We start from the raw sequence: 17335 nt of genomic DNA, 5'->3' as shown, positions 1-17335 counted from the left end.
TTTCGGCTCTTGAGGGAGCCGACTGCCTGCACTGGTACAAGCCAGTGTGGACGCTTCGATCCCGGAGGACTCTCTCGAGGGGGAGCCTTCTCCAGCGTTCCTCGCGGTGTCGGTCCTGCTTTGCCGAGGCGGAGCGGCGCCTGCACTTGCTGGGTTTGCAGATAAGATCTGCAGGAGGGTAGGGAGACGGACGCGTCCCTATCTCCTACCTCACCCGCCAGATCTGCCCGATCTCCGGGTGCGGAAGCCCGAGTGCTGCGGTCCTTCCGCCCCGAGTGACGGCTGTGACGCACCGCCTATTTTTCTCCGAGGAGATTGAAACGGAGGGCGTCGATGAGCTCGCAGTTGCACAAACATAAGCTGCATAAACATCAGTTGCACAGACAAACAGTTACACAAGCATCAGTTTCACACACATATTATGCCTAACTGTATAACGAGCAGCATTAATGAGGAGCGCAGCTCACGCAGTCAGCTCTCGAAATAAAAATAAAAATAAGGGGGCTGACTGTGCTTCTCGCATAACTAAGGACGAGGCGAAGACGGCTCTGCCTATCTCCACCCGTATTCCCTAGATTTAGAGTTCATCTCAAGGTTCGGAAGCACGCGAAGCGGTTCCTTCCCCCTCTGTGAACTCGCAGTTGCAGCTTCTTATCTCCGAGGAGATTTATATTGTTTGTGTGACTAAGCGGCTCGCGTGTTGCCGAGGCAACGCGTGTACTACATCATTTTCAGTTTTGATGTAAATCTTACCAAATCCAGACCGTCTTTACTCGTCTGATTGGTTAACTGCATTAATTCTGAGGAATTAAATTCAGTATTGTAACACAAATGAGTCGAACCAGACAAATTAAAGAGTCTATCAAAGCTGTATGCATTGAAACACGAGAGCCGAACTCCTCAGGAAGTCATAAATCAGTTCTAGTGCCACAAGAACCAAGCAAGATAACCAACCAATCAACTTGTTCACACAACAGCTTTCAACATTAACACCAATAGAACAATTATTGACAATTTTAATTCGAAGAAGAGATTGTCAAATTTATTGTTCTTAATTGAAATGCAACACTGGACATCACATGAAAACCCATGAGAGTACTGCACAAGTCCCATTAACCCCCCCCCCCCCCCCTTCCCCCCCACCTAGCAGAACCAGACTGAAATTCCTAAGGGGGAAGGGCTTTAAACCTCATTAAAGACAACATTTGAGGTGTGGCCAACAAGGAACGTTAAATACTTTGGACATCGTAAAATCTTTGCTTTTAGTCCCTAGCTGCTGCTATTAGCCATGTCCGCTTTTAGTCGGCTTTTAGTTCTAGCATTGCTTGTGCTATCAGTCATGCCTGGCTTTTAGTCTGCTTTTAGTCTCTAGCTATGCTGCTGCTATTAGCCATGTCTGTTTCTAGTCTCTAGCTATGCTTCTGCTAGCTTGTAGCTTCTAGCCATGCTGGTTAGTCATCATTGTTCTTTGAGCGCGGTTCTGCATGCTTCAGCCTGCACGCCTGCTACTTAGCCACGACGAGAAGGAACACAACCTAGTCTCGTCAAACTTTATTTCTTTTCTTTTCCGTTTGAGAGTTTCGTGTTCTGAGTTAAGTTTTGTAACGTCGACCTCATCTGCGCGTTTCAACTTCAACCAGCGCACACGACTCTGCACTTTCAGCCAACGCCCAACAACCACGGGCTTCCCAAGACGTCACTTCAGCGACTGAACTTCCAGCCAATCAACGACCTCGGGATAGCCCTTTCACCGAGACTCCTTTTTCACAGGAGACGCAAGTAACTTTACCTCCAGACTCTGACATTTGTGCTGGTGTATCTAATATAACTCAAACCCCATTGAGGAACTCAATGCGAGCTTAATTAAGTGATTGATGGTTGTTCATGTCTATGCAATTTAACGTATTGCTGTGAACTTGGGATTCCATATTTCCATTCTCTTAAACTCATCTTTTCCTAACTTTCGATCTTCCTGCAACTTGTGTGAATGTGTGAGTGCGTGCGTTTATGTGTTAGATTAGTTTATATGTCTTAGATTTATCTAATAAAGCCTTATTCATATTGAAAAGAGAAGTATCTTGTGTTTTGTGCTTACAAGTTAATGTCTTAAACTGCCGATCTTGTTACTGTGCTAATTGATAGTGTTTTCACTATAGTTTGGATATTAGTATCCAGCGCAGATTTGATGGTAAACGGCTCGTTCAGTGAATCGCAGTGATCAGCCGTGAAACAGTGATTCTGTTCAAATTCCCTTTAAATTATTAAATGATTCCCTTTGAGCTAAATTGACCTGTTTCCCTTACAGCGCAGCGGTCACCAGCGAGCATCATTCTCAGTATTTTCCACCCGTGCGCGTAGCCGGGCTGAGACGCTCGCTGCACCTGCGGGGGCCTATTACACCAGAGGTCAGTCTCGAGAGACTGATTCCCTTAGTAGATTATTTAGCAGCGTGAAAACTACTGCCAAATGTAACTCAATGGGTCCTGTACACAGTAGAAAAAGCTACCGTATTCAGTTCGGCTCTGTACCGCCGATATTCAAAGGGGTCATTCCGACGATGGTCGGCCACGGGCAGGGTCTGGTTATGGAACAGGAAGTGAAACCCTATTAGAGAAGGAGGCCATCGAGGTGGTCCCTTCTCAAGACAGGGAGTCCAGGTCTACAGCTGCTATTTCACAGTTCCAAAGAAGGATGGGGGTTGTGTCCGATTATAGACTCGAGGGTCTTAAATCGTTCAGTTATGAGATTGAACTTCAAAATGCTCATGATCAAGCATGTTGTAGATCAGATCAGGTCCGAGGACTGGTCTGTCACAATATATCTCAAAGATACATACTTCCACATTTCCATCCTTCCACAACACAGGAAGTTTCTGAGGTTCGCTTTCAGGGGCGAAGCCTACCAATATCGAGTACTTCCCTTCGGCCTTGCACTCTCACCCCGCATGTTCACAAGATGTGTAGACGCGGCTCTGGTCCCCCTGCACATGCAGGGCATCCCCATTCTCAACCACATTGACGACTGGTTGATTTTAGCTCAGTCAAGAGCAGGTTGCAGCTCGGCATCTAGGTGACGTTCTTACACATATGGGGGAGCTGGGTTTGAGACTGAACGCCTAGAAGAGTGTGCTTTCTCCGGTTCAGAGAACCACCTATCTAGGCGTAGTATGGGATTAGACCGCGATGCAGGCACGATTGTCCCCTGCTCGTATCGATTCGATCCGCATCTCAGTCGAAAGAGTCAAAGAAGGCCAGTCACTCACTGTCAAACAATATCAGAGATTGTTGGGTCTGATGGCAGCTGCGTCCAACGTGATACCTCTTGGCCTGCTGTACATGAGACCCCTACAGTGGGGGCTCAAGACCAAGGGATTTTCCCAGAGGGGCAATCTACTTCGCACTATCAAGGTCACGCGGCGCTGCCTCTGTGCCTTAGACATGTGGAAGAAACCTTGGTTCTTGAAACAGGGCCCGGTGCTGGGAGCTCCATGTCGCCGTGTAACACTAGCGATGGACGCATCCCTCACCAGCTGGGGTGCAGTCATGAGTGGCCACCCTGCCCGTGGTCTGTGGAGCGATCACCATCTAACATGGCATATCAATTGTCTAGAAATGCTAGCAGTTTATCGTGCACTGAAGCACTTCCTCCCAGACCTAAGGGGTCACCATGTGTTGGTGTGCACCGACAACACATCTGTGGTCTCTTATATCAACCACCAGGGAGGTCTGCGTTCGCGCCCTTTGTACAAGCTGGCACACCAGATCCTGGTGTGGTCCCAGAGCAAACTCCTCTCATTAAGAGCAGTATATATTCCTGGGAAACAAAGTATGGGAGCAGACATACTGTCGAGGCAGGGGCTGAGGCCCGGGGAATGGAGACTTCACCCAGAAGTAGTGAAGCAGATATGGAGAGTATTTGGCAGGGCTCAAGTAGACCTATTTGCATCTCAAGAGACGTCACAATGCCCCCTTTGGTTCTCTCTAGTTCATCCAGCTCCTCTGGGATTGGACGCCATGGTACAGACTTGGCCGAGGCTTTGTCTGTACACATTTCCCCCTATCGCTCTGCTCCCAGGAGTTCTGGCGAGAGTACGCCGGGACGGGGTCCGTCTGTTGTTAGTAGTCCCTTTCTGGCCGGGCCGAGTATGGTTCTCAGATCTAGTCTCGCTCTTCGACGGCTCTCCGTGGGAGATACCGATCAGGACGGACCTATTCTCGCAGGCACAGGGTACGATAATTCACCCTCGCCCGGAGTTGTGGAAGCTGTGGATGTGGCCCCTAAGGGGGCAAAACTGTTAGCAGCCAGTCTCTCAACCGAGGTTGTTGAGACCCTTCTGCAATCCAGAGCTCCCTCAACGAGGAAACTGTACGCCCTGAGGTGGAAACTCTTCACCTCACCTCTCTGCAGGGTTGACCCACTCCTCGTTGAAGGTCTACGTGGCGGCTATTACGCCCTTCTCGATGGCCAGTCTCTGGGAAGACACCCCCTAGTTACACGTTTCCTCCATGGTGCGCTGAGGCTGAGACCTCCAGTACGGTCCTGTGTTCCCCCCTGGGACTTGGGTGTGGTGTTAGAGGCTCTTTACAAATCTCCATTCAACTGATTCAAGATATCTCAGATAGACATCTGACTCTTAAAACTGCCTTTCTGTTGGCCATTACCTCTCTGAGGAGAGTAGGAGATTTACAGGCCCTCTCAGTGGCCCCTACCTATCCTGATTTTGCACCTGGCATGACCAAAGTGTTCATATACCCTTGAGCGGGATATGTTCCCAAGGTGCCCTCTATCACACCACAACCTGTAGTGCTGCAGGCCTTCTGTCCTCCTTCCTTTCGGGAGCCCGACCAAGAGAAGCTAAATTGTGTGTGTCCAGCTCGAGCGCTGGATGCATACGCCCAACAGAGCTGCCCTGTGGAGAAAAATGGACCAATTGCTTGCATGCTGCGGTCCTCCTAAGAGGGGTTTCCCTGCTTCTAAGCAGACTATTAGTCGTTGGATAGTTGAGACTATCAACGCCACTCTGAGTCCTCTGGTCATCCCCCGCTGTCGGGAGCCAAGGCTCACTCTACATGGGGTATGACAGCCTCCAGGCCTTTCTAGCAGGTGCGTCCATGCTGGACATCTGCAATGCTACGGGTTTCCACGCCTTCTACTTTTGAAATATTCTATGGCTTAGACATGCCAGTCACTCCAGGCACTTCATTCCCCTCGTCCTAAGCTGTGCTCTTCGGATACACACTAGGCAGGGGTTTGGTAGTCTGGCAGCGTTGGTACTCGTTCCCCAAAGAGTTTCGACGCAGCTTGAGTTCCTGAAGAGGAACGTCTCTAGGTTATGTATGTAACCCTAGTTCCTTGAGGGAACGAGACGCTGCGTCTCGAGGCCATACCCCCGGCACCCCTGCCGGCACTTGCTGGTACTCGAAGCTGAAGCCAGCTGTGCGGCTCGTGCTGTGCCTTTATAGCTTCCTGGTCGCTTACGTCACCTCGCCCGTGATGTCACACTCTTCTATAAGACAGATTAGATATCATATTCAGAGTCGCTCACGCTAAACGCGTTCCCCAAAGCGTTTCGACGCAGCGTCTCGTTCCCTCGAGGAGCTAGGGTTACATACGTAACCTAGAGACGTTTTCTTTCTTTGATAGGCAGAGAGCAACTATCCACATACATACCCAATACACATATTAAGAGAGGAGAGGAGGTAAATTGAGATATATACTCAATCACCTTACTCCAAAACATTTGCATCTCCTCACATTCCAACACACAATGACAAAATGTACCCTGAAACTTATTACACTTAAAATCAGGAATACTAGGGTTAAATTTATTTAGTCTCACAGGATAAATGTTCTCATTATTCAATTATATTGTAAGAGTCTCAATCGAGTGTTTATAGTTTGGGTTTGCGCTTTCAAACATATTGTACCCCACTCATCCAATGAAATGTCTTTATTTAAATCTTGCATCCATGCTTGCCTTTTGTTTTCAGTACTTTCTTTATGATTCTGTGCCAGTATATTGTATAACTGGGTAATTCGCCCTTTACTGAAACAGTCATGTGTGGAAAGAGTTTCCAATGTGGATAACGAAGGGAATTTTTCAATTAAAAAAAAACAATTAATAAAAATGTTTGGGTATATCGAACTTCAACACCAGATTTTCAAATGATATTCATATATTATCTTCATATAAATCCATCAATCTAACAATACCCTTATTTAACCATATTAAACGTGGTATTCAGCGCCTCTGCAACGCCTAGGAACGTTTAAGTACACACGCTAAGCTTGTGCACACTTTCTAAAATCCACGTAAGTGGTAAGTGTGCACGCAAGTCTCTGCTCACTTTCTGAAATCCTGTACAGTACGGGTTACGCGCTCCGCTCATTCCCTTTCTTGAGAAGATTAGACCTTGGTTCCTTGGGCTCCATTCAGCCAGTGTGTATTTATTTATACACTTCAAGCATCGCTTCCCTCAGAATAAGGGGCTATTTGTGGTGAGAAAAGTGGTGAGCCGTGTTGGGATCCACAACTTAATTTAAATGGTGGTGAGACATGGTAGTTAATAAGTACCTCTGCAGCAGAATCAGCTAATAGAATTTCCATCCATCTATGAAAATTGTCACCCAAACCAAATCGCGCAAGAACCTCCATTAAATATGGCCATTCAAGTCTGTTGAATGCCTTTCCAGTATCGAGCGACAGGATGGCCGTATCAGGGGTGTCATCCCCAGCGTGTATCAGATTGAGCACCCTTCTAACATGGTGGAACACTTGACGGTTTTTAACAAAGCCATTCTGGTCCGAATGTACCAACAAAGGAAGGACCTTATCAAGTCTCATTGCCAAAGCTTTAGCTATAATTTTTGCATCTGTATTTAAAAGTGATATTGGCCTATTGAGCCAGATTCTTCTGGAGCCTTCCCAGGCCTCAAGATGAGAGTGATTAGAACACTCCTCAGCGAGGGAGGGAGACATCCCTGTTGAAAGCGTTTACATACATATCTAGTAAGGGACCTATTAATTTATCTTTAAATTCTTCACAAATATCAATTGGGAGCCCATCTGGACGCGCCGCTTTACCGCCCTTCATTTTAAGAATAGCAATAGAAACTTCTTCTAGCTCCAGCATCTTATCTAGTCCAAGGTTGACCTCTACAGAAATAGAGGGAATATCTATCCCATCCAAAAAATAATTTTGAGTGGGAAGTGCTTATAGGAAATTCAGTTTGGTATAGAGATTTATAAAATGATACATTTTATAGCATTAATCTCAGCATTAATATATATATATAATTAATAATATATAATATATAATTAATATATATATAATTAATCTGTTGTGATCTCTTCCCTCCCATTCCTAATTTGATTAATAGCTCTTTCTGAAATTAATTTCTTAAGTTGCCAGTCCAGTAGGCCTAGTTTACTGGGTTTCTCACCCTGATCATAAAAAGTCTGTTTTAATCTTAATATACTACTGTCAGCTTTTCGTGTGGCAAGTTCCTCGTATTCAGCTTTTAAGGCTATTAATTTTTGCTTACTTTGTACAGATTTATCTATGTTTATTATTTTCTCTAAATCTCTAATTTCAATATCTAATTAAAGCAACTTTTGTTTATCTTTATTACATTTGGAACTAGTATAACTAATCATTTGGCCCCTAATAAATGCCTCAAAGGCTTCCCATCTAATGGCTGCCGAAGTTTGATCTGTATTTATTGTAAAATACAGGTCTATCTGCTCACCAACAAATTTGAGGAATTCAGAGTTCTGCAGCCATCTAGGCTGAAAGCGCCATCTAGGGGGACCTTTATTTGTTGGAGATTCTATATAAAGTAATGAGACGGGAGAATGATCAGACAGAACCACACTATCATATATACAACTTTCAATATCAGGTAGAAAAGAAACTGAAATTAAGAAATAATCTATACAAGAGGAGGTTTTAGATAAAGAAGAGAAACACGAGTAATTCCCTTTTTAAAGTATTCATTACAACCCCCCCTCCCCCTTTTATAAAAGTGAGAACAACCTACCCAGCTGAAGAGAACAAAAAAATGTACTAAAATGTAAGTATATGAATCCCAGTCACTTCTTGCTTGGACTCAAAGTCTGACAAGAGACACTTTAGGTTTTCTCCACTTCACCTGCACTTTGTATTCCTTGTATAAACTTTTTAGCATCACCCAGGTCCTCAAATTCATGGGTCTGCCCATCAATTTTCAGGCGAAGCTTGCTGGGTAGACAATTCCATAATTGACGTTCAGGGATCTCAGCCGTTGTTTAACCCTGTCAAGCGTTGTCTTTGACGATGAAGTTCCGCAGACAAATCTCCATACATGATCTCGCCTTTAATCCTGGCAGTTCGCATCACTGACTTTTTCTTGAATGTTCAAGAACTTCACTATCAGCACTCTTAGAATAGATGATTGACCTTGTTGTGAATGACCCGGTAATCTGTGTGCTCTATCGATGACGTGCGGAGAAGGAGAAGGAAAGGAGAAGGACGCCGGGCAAAACAACTCAGGATTTTCCACTTTTTTGGGAAGATTAACCAGTCTTAGGTTCTATCTCCAAGAGCGGTTTTCAAGGTCATCTAGCTTGTGTGAAAGAAAGGCCAGACGCTTAACAACCTCCTCCATCTTGCCTTTCTCCGTATTAACTGTATCTTCCACGTTTGAGAATGCCATAAATTTTTGTAGCAAAGTCACTTCTAGACGGCATTTGATTCTTAGCTTACCTTAGAGAGTTAGTGAGATGAATTAAACTTGTATAAACAAAAAGAAAGATAATGTCAAGGATTTTAGCGAATAATGCCAGGAGCTCACAAAAAAAGAAAAGGTGAACGCCTGTGACATGAGTCCTGTTACATGCCAACAGTGAAGCATCCAAAGACCATCCATGTGTGGGGTTGCTTTTCAACCAAGGGAGTGGGCTCTCTCATAATTCTGCCCAAAAACACTGCCACGAATAAAGAATGTTATCAAAACATCCTTCAAGAGCAACTTCTTCCAACAATCCATGAGCAATTTGGTGATGATCCGTGCATTTTCCAACATGATGGAGCACCATGTCACAAAACAAGAGTGATAAAGAAGTTGCTGTAAGATCATTACATTGGTATTTTGGATCCATAGCAAAGAATTTTCCTGGATCTTAATCCCATAGAGGATCAGTCCTCAAAAGGTGAGTGGACAAGCAGAAGCTCACAAATTGTGATTTAACCTCCGAGAACTAATAAGGAAAGAATGGATCGCCAACAGTCAGGATTTGGACCAGAAGCTAATATCCAGCATGCCAAAGCAAACTGCAAAGGTTATGTAGAACAGGGGTCAACACTGCAAATACTGTCTCATTATATTCTTTGGCCGATAAATCTCTAAAATGTATGATATGTTTTTCATTATACCATAGACACATGGAAAAATAATCTACAAATACTGTAGCAGCAAACTATATGCAAAACACAAACTTTATGTCACTGACAAAACTTTTGCCCATGACTGTAACCTGCCTAAACTTATGTTTCAATCAGGACCACTACCGTCAAGTGTATTTTATAACAATTATATTGCATACAGTTAGTGTTGGCAGTATGGTTATGTTCTAGGCAACGCTCCACACGCCTGTCCATGCAGCCATGCTTGGACATAGCGGGGAGAGCAGCAAGACAACCCCCCCTGGGGTACAGAACAGAACCATTATAAGCATAATTACAATTTTCAATTACATGAGTTGTAAACAAAATGTGATAGAGACTGCTTCCAATGAAGAGACTGTAAAGAAAGAACAAAGTTAGATCGAATTACAAATTCAGTTGGTGGAGTTGGGGTTGGAAGAGGGAGTTAATTGCAAGCAGCGATTCGATGGAAGAGACGCTGAAGAATGGGAATTTAAATAGGCCGCAGGTGATAGGTGTGTCAAGACTGGATTGGTACACGTCAGGAACAGCTGACTGTCAGCTGATGCAAGCATGACTAACGTGACCTGACTGAACTAACGCAATGCTCAATATTTGACATGTACTGTAAAATTCAACAGTATGTCACGAATTTGTACATAACTGTTGTCCAAGGATATTTGTAGACTGATTACTCTCTTACTGAAGCTCTTTAGAAAACTGAGAAATTGGAGGAGGAGAAAGATTTTTGACCTGCCAGAAAAACAGAGAAAAAAAAAATAGTGAGAGTCGACTCGTGGGAGCCGGAAAATTTCTGACCTTTAATGAGGGTCAGAAACTCCTCGTGTTTGACCCTGTTGCTCTGCATGTCGATCTTGAGAGTGAGCAGCAGGGTGAATAGGAATTTGTGTTCTTCATACAAACCCCGAGCTGCATACTTGTGCACCTCGAAAGTCATGTACTCGATGATGTTGGCGATCCGCTTGCCTGTAATTGGACTCTTTGAGGACCTACTCCCCAAGAGAAAGACACATGGTTAAAAAGTTTGTATAAATATCTTATGATATCAGTGTTATTTGAATTTACATGTTATCATTGCCAAGCCAACATTTCATGGTGAGGTCAATGTAAGCACACTATGGGTTTGAGGTATGGGCCCCAAATGGGTTTGTTCACCATGTCTATTTTACTATTCTAATTTATCCCGTTCTGAATTAGCCCATACGAATCTCATACAAAATCTGACTAGGACTCATACCTCAAAGTCTACATTTCAGACCATGAAATGGGTGGTAAAGAAAACAGTTTAGTCTCATGCTATTTTAAGAAACAAATCTAAATGAGGTATGAAATCATAAATTAGTTTTACTTGGCCAAGGACAAGTCGAACAAGCCTAGGAATTGGCGCAAAGAGGTCTGATACATCACGTTCACCATGCTCATCTCCGTGATCAGAAAGTACAAAATGCTTCCTCTTGTGGCAACTACACACAGAAAAAAAGGTGTCAACAAAGGCCAACAGATATGTAGTGTGTAGATGTGTCTGTTGCCTGGATCACTATTTCGCACAATATGGCATTGATTGTTGTGGTTTTTGGATATTTTAATAAAGTCTTACATATTGTGCCTTTAATGTCAAATAATAATATTAATAATTTTAATTTAGGTTTGTTTCTGTCTTTTGTGACCAGTTAGAATGAGACATTTGTAAGGTTGCTGTCATGATAAAAAGTTGTAAAAGTTTTCAATTGCCTTTTCCGATTGTGCCAGAATGTGCACACATTTCTGAAGGATAAATTTCACTGCATACCTTAATATGAGACTGACAAGTGTGTCTCAAGTGTGACATAAAAAAAAAATACAAATTTTTTTTTTAAATAAAATATTCTGTTTACCACATAGTCTGCTTTATTTTTTAATTTTTTGTGCAATCATTAAATTATTTAGGTTACAATAAGCATATGGAAACAAAGCCTAAACACCACTTTTTATTTCTTTGATTTGCCCACTATATAGTGTTTTATGATTTACTGGCATACTGAAAATGTACAGTTAGATAAGACTAATGTAGAGTTTTTGTATGAAGCAAATTTCTCAATGTATCCTTGAAAAACTACAACTAAAATCACTAAAAGACAGACAAACTCTAAGCCCCCACCTGGTCTGTATTCCTCGCGGGCAGCATTGATCTGGATCTCAGTCTCAGCAGCGATCTGGAGTTTCTGTGTGACCTCTTCTGAAGTGCGTTTCGTGTTTCCTAGCACTGTGATGAGGCTCTCGTCATCCACCAGTGAACCCTGCGTGCTAGTCAGCCTAAAAAGTAAATTATCCTCCAGTTCCTTCATTTTACGTTTATTGGCTGTGACATCCTCCAGCAGGTCAGTCCGCTCCTTCTCCAGTTCCTGACAATCCAGAAATATCACACAGTCATTTCTCACCACACAAACTTTATAATTTTGCTATTAATTGTCATACACATCATTGTGATTAACAATTTATTTGCCTGTATGTCACTTGCAGTGTAAACTTAACACATAAACACAATAAAAAGTCATTTAATGCCACTTCTCAGGGACAAAATGACATGAACAAATTTTATAAAATAATATTGACTTCTAAAATGTTCTTTCGGGGCTGTACAGCCCTGATTCACTTTTCATTAATGCTGATGTTTTTGGATCCCAAACAAACCCCAAAAACATACTGTAGTAATATAATGTTATATCTGTTGTTTTCATTATTCTAAAATATTCAAATGCAATTATGCAGTAGTAATATATTATTATTAATCCTAAATTTTTATTTTCAATTTACTTTAAGGTGGTTCAAATAAATTCATGAACCTTAATATATAAAACCAGCATATATATATGGACAGTTGATGGGCCACTGCTGCGCATCGTCACGAAAGCTTAACTTTTTCACGTGTTTTTAAGCCTTACCGCTTGTCGATTTAAATATTAAAGCATCCAAAAACAAGTTGCGGAAAAGCTGAACAGAGTAGCTGGTTACTCGCGCGCTGTGTTCGGTGCGCACAAGAGAGAGAGAGAGAGAGAGAGCCGCGTATCATGGACAGCGACACTGAACCGAGCTCTCTTCTGCAAAGTTCTCCTTGAAGTCCCTCCTGCACCTGAACGAACAAATACAAATCACAAAGAGCCCAGTTCAGTACTCGCGGTGTTCTGGTGTTCAGGGCTCACGCAGAGAAAGGTGTCTCAAAACACTTGAACATCGAATTTGAAAAATTTTATGAAAAAATGGGATGTGTATTATATTGGATGCGTTCATCATCTCTTAAAGTGACCGCGCCTAATTTAGCTACTGGCTGCTGAAAGAAAATTACTCACTGCTCTTGACTGAATTACTTTGTAGTTTTAACAGTCAAACCAAAAACTATTCATACACTAGATATAATTTTTGATGTATATATAGCAAAACTGAAACTGAAATACTGAAAAAGGTGTCTGAATAAATGTAGGTTTGATTGTATATTTCATTTTTACATTGAAGACTACCCAGTGCTATTTTACATTTAATTATTTGGTTTCTGTACCTTGACACCTACAAACTTGAAAAAAAATTAAACATTGTGTAAATGGCACAAATAAGGGTCTAGTGGTCATTTCAAACAGGGCTCACTGGTACAACCTTCACCGGGTCCCCGCTGACCACAGCTACGGCCCTGCTGACGCCTGTTTCACACATACTCCATCTGCAGTGCGTATGCAGTCCATGTGCGTTATGTATGTGGTGCAGAACGGACTCGATGTGCTTTAACACAGGATGCGTTTGCAGTTCGCTACTCGGTACGTAAACAATCGCTGCACTGCTGCAGATGCAACGCTCCTGGAACACACAGGAATCCGTTAACATCGGTGCGTAAAAAAATATGCAACGCATACTTACTGGAGACGGAGTATGTGTGAAACAGACATAAGGTTGTTTTCACCTTGTGCAATGTGGAATTAGTTTACAGCTTTTTCAACTTTGTGATGCATTTTGGAAACAGGAGATGAGACCCTTTTATAATGCACCACTAGCTTGATAAACCCCTTCTCAAAGACTTACTGTTTGTACATTTTATTTGGATGACACACATATTCTGAATGCCTTCGGCAGAATTCGAATGAGCAATTTTAATCTAGATTAATTTCAAGATCACAGTGAGATTAATCTAGATTAAAAAAATTAATCTATGCCCACCACTACTTTAAATACATTATTTGAAAGAAGAAGAAGTGATGTGTGGCCAAGTATGGTGACCCGTACTGGGAACTTTTGTACTGCATTTAGGCCATCCATGTGCACACAATATTGAACACACACACAGTAGTGGGCAGCCAATGCTATGGTACCCGGGAAGCAGTTGGGGGTTCAGTGCCTTGCTCAATGGTCTTACCTCAGTCATGGTATTGAGGGTGGAAAAGAGAGCTGTATATTCACTCCCCCCACCGACAATTCCTGCCGGACCTGAGACTCAAACCCACAACTTTCGTTTTACATGTCAGACTCTCTAACCAGCGTTTCACAAAAGGTCAAACATATATAAAAAAAATCATGAAATTTAATGGGAACACCTAGCAACATACAAAGGAATATCTACTGCCATTTAATGTTTCTATTGTACACACACACACACACACACACACACACACAGTCCTCTTTCAAAAGTGCTTGAGTGGAAATCTTCTCTGGTAAATATGCAGTCATGACTTGAGAAAACAGACCAGTGTAAAGGAGACTGTGCCCTTTCAATGGCTGTGCCATATATAAATAAAGGTGATTTGTGTGTAGGCATTTTGTTATTCTGAGATTGTAAATCACTTTGGTTAACTTCATTTTTTCAATCAATCAGACTTTTTTTTTTTTCAATCAATCAGATCAATCAATCAATTAACCAATCAATAAAATAAATGAACGATTGACCAGTGTATGTCATTCAGGCTGCTGAGTCATGAAGCTTGAGTCAAATACTAAAAAGATTTTCCATTTTCAGAATAGTATGATGGTATAGTATACAGTCAAATTAGCTTGGTTAGTGTTCACAACCATACCAGTCAAATGCATTACCAGTCAAATTTTTGCTTGTTGTCCCAATGTACCTTTTAAATATTAAGTCTGAAATGCAGTTCCCCATCAGGCAGAGATGACTAACTAACCTCAGGAGAGGCCATAAAGCTTTTGTAATTCAGATCAGTGCTGGGCTGCATGTGAATCTGTACTCTTATTAGGCTGAGTGTAACAAGGTGACGTGGGTTTCAGGCCCTTAGGCCCTGTGTCCATCAATGCATTTTTCCTCACGGCTAGCGTTTTTTTCAGTTGTTTTCAATGGGAGCATCACGTATTTTAAAACGCCAGGAGCATGCCCAGCGATGAGTGTCTTTTTGACACTGAGCTTTTTTTTGAAAGAACATTCAACTTTGGATAAAACGCTGCGCTCATCACTGTCACTTTCTAGTCAGCTAACCAATCAGAGTGCAGGAGGGGCGGGGCAAATTCCACATCAATCAACTGTCACAACTGTCATTTTGTTACAACAATGTGTAAACAAGCGCAACAACTAGTAAAATGGAGAAAAAAATCAATATGTCTGGTTTCTGAGCATACAGAGCATTTTAGTCAGGAACAAATTATCTAACAAACCAGAAACAAGTAACAGTTTAGCGGATATAAAAGTTTGACAATTTCAATATTTTGAGTCAATATAGATTGAGTCAATATTTTGCAGGGAATTATTTTTGCAGTGCTGAGGATGAAACACCAGATATTTGTTTGATAAAACCTTTGAATCTCTATGACTATGCTGAATCTTAGAAGTCGTTCAGTGAAATTCACACTTTTTGTCCACTAACCCCAAAAAATGAGGCCTTCATGAGGAACACCAGGGTATAATTGAAAAAAAAAAAAGCATTTTATAAAGCCTTTCTAAGCATGGCTTACATTTTAAAGCATAAGAAGCATTATCTAAAATTTCAGTACAATTAATCTAAGAGACTTACACATTTGAGGGGAAAAAAAAACACCCACTGCTCATTTTGGCAGTAAACAGAACGGTGCTCAAGCAGTAACTGATAATCTACTTTGGCTAGTTGCCACTTGCCTGCCTTTCAGCAAATCACATAATTACTATTCATAAGCCAAGCTTAGTTTAGAATCGGCCCTCAACACACATTTCAGATCACTCCTACACCCATTTTATAACACAAGTTCACTTTCACAAGGCCCATACCTGTTTTTCAGTGAGAATAACTCTTCCCAATAACTGATCTTCCAGGCCCCTCATAGTAACAGTGAAGTCGATAATGGATGTCCTTGCGCTGATCTCAGGAGTGTATGCTGGGTTGGGCAGCTTGGTGGTCACATAGAGACGGAAACCCTTCATTACATCCACTTCTTTATCACCTACTTTCACCTGATGGCAAGAATGAATCAGAGATTCAAAACTCCAGATCAAGAGCTGCTCTCACATTAACATGAAAACATATCTGAAGAGTAAAGACTGAAGAATGAGTTCCAAGTCTCAAGATGTTTCTTAAGAACAACAAAGTTTTGAACATTAAAAGATCCTTGAGAGAAGTTACTAAATCGAGCGGTATTAATGACCCTCCAAATAAAATAAAAAGTGTTGGTAAAATTTTTTAATGATATGCTGATAATCTCAACAGGGAGTAACGTCTCCAGGTTACGTATGTAACCCTAGTTCCTCGAGGGAACGAGATGCTGCGTCGCAACGCTTTGGGAAACGCGTCTAGCCTGAGATACTCTGAATATCATATATAATCTGTTTTATAGAAGAGCATGACATCACGCCAGGTGATGTAAGCAACCAGGAAGCTATAAAGGCACGAGCCACGCAGTCTGCATCAGCTTTAAATATCAGCAAGTGCCGGCAGGGGTGCCTTGGGTATGGCCTCGAGATGCAGCATCTTGTTCCCTTGAGGAACTAGGGTTACATACATAACCTAGAGACGTTCCTCTTCAGGGACTCAAGCTGCATCAAAACGCTTTGGGGAACGAGTACCAACGCTGGCAGATTACCAAACCCCTTCCTAGTGTGTATCCAAAGAGCACAGCTTAGGACGAGAGGACTGAAGTGCCTGGAGTGACTGGCATGTCTAAGCCATAGAATCTTGCAAAGGTAGAAGGCGTGGACCACCCCGCAGCATTGCATATGTCCAACATGGACACACCTGCTAGAAAGGCCTTGGAGGCCGCCATACCCCATGTAGAGTGAGCCTTGGCTCCCGACAGCGGGGGACGACCAGAGGACTCATAGGTGGCGTTGATAGTCTCAACTATCCAGCGACTAATAGTCTGCTTAGAAGCAGGAAAACCCCTCTTAGGGGGACCGTAGCATACAAGCAATTGGTCTGTTTTTCTCCACAGGGCAGCTCTGTGGACTTATGCGTCCAGCGCTCGAACTGGACACATACAATTTAGCTTCTCTTGGTCAATCTCCCGAAAGGGAGGAGGACAGAAGGCCTGCAGCACTACAGGTTGTGGTGTGATAGAGGGCACCTTAGGAACATATCCCGCTCTAGGGTATATAAAAACTTTGGTCATGCCAGGTGAAAAATCAAGATAGGTAGGGGCCACTGAAAGGGCCCGTAAATCTCCTACTCTCCTCAGAGAGGTAATGGCCAACAGAAAGGCGGTTTTAAGAGTCAGATGTCTATCTGAGATATCTTGACTTTCGCGGAGGAAATGTGTAATGAAGGGGTGTCGAGAAGGGCATGGTAGGCCGCAATGGCCGCCACGTAAACCTTCAGCATGGAGTGGGTCAACCCTGCAGAGAGCCTGGCCTGTAGAAACTCCAGAACTGTACCAACTGGGCAGTTTGCTGGGTCAGGCTGGCAGTCTCTGCACCATGAGGTGAAGAGTTTCCACCTCAGGGCGTACAGTTTCCTCATTGAGGAAGCTTTGGCTTGGAG

At 42.7% G+C, this 17335-nt stretch overlaps 1 protein-coding gene across 2 annotated transcripts in view; it reads right to left on the bottom strand.

Moving 5' to 3' along the window:
- The window catches only part of dnah5 (dynein, axonemal, heavy chain 5), a 179193-nt gene that overhangs the window by 28458 nt on the left and 133400 nt on the right, over positions 1–17335 (bottom strand). For both annotated transcript variants that reach the window (XM_026264930.1, XM_026264931.1), the window contains 4 exons: positions 15634–15816; positions 11563–11806; positions 10774–10888; positions 10224–10414 (listed from right to left, as the gene is read on the bottom strand). In XM_026264930.1, the coding sequence (XP_026120715.1) occupies positions 10224–10414; positions 10774–10888; positions 11563–11806; positions 15634–15816 (733 nt within the window). The remainder of the gene's footprint in view (positions 1–10223; positions 10415–10773; positions 10889–11562; positions 11807–15633; positions 15817–17335) is intronic.

The sequence above is a fragment of the Carassius auratus genome, unplaced genomic scaffold (assembly GCF_003368295.1).
Source record: "Carassius auratus strain Wakin unplaced genomic scaffold, ASM336829v1 scaf_tig00217152, whole genome shotgun sequence".
Lineage (NCBI taxonomy): Eukaryota > Metazoa > Chordata > Actinopteri > Cypriniformes > Cyprinidae > Carassius > Carassius auratus.
The sequence above is the reverse complement of the archived record's forward strand: the minus strand, read 5'-3'. Positions and strand labels throughout refer to the sequence as shown.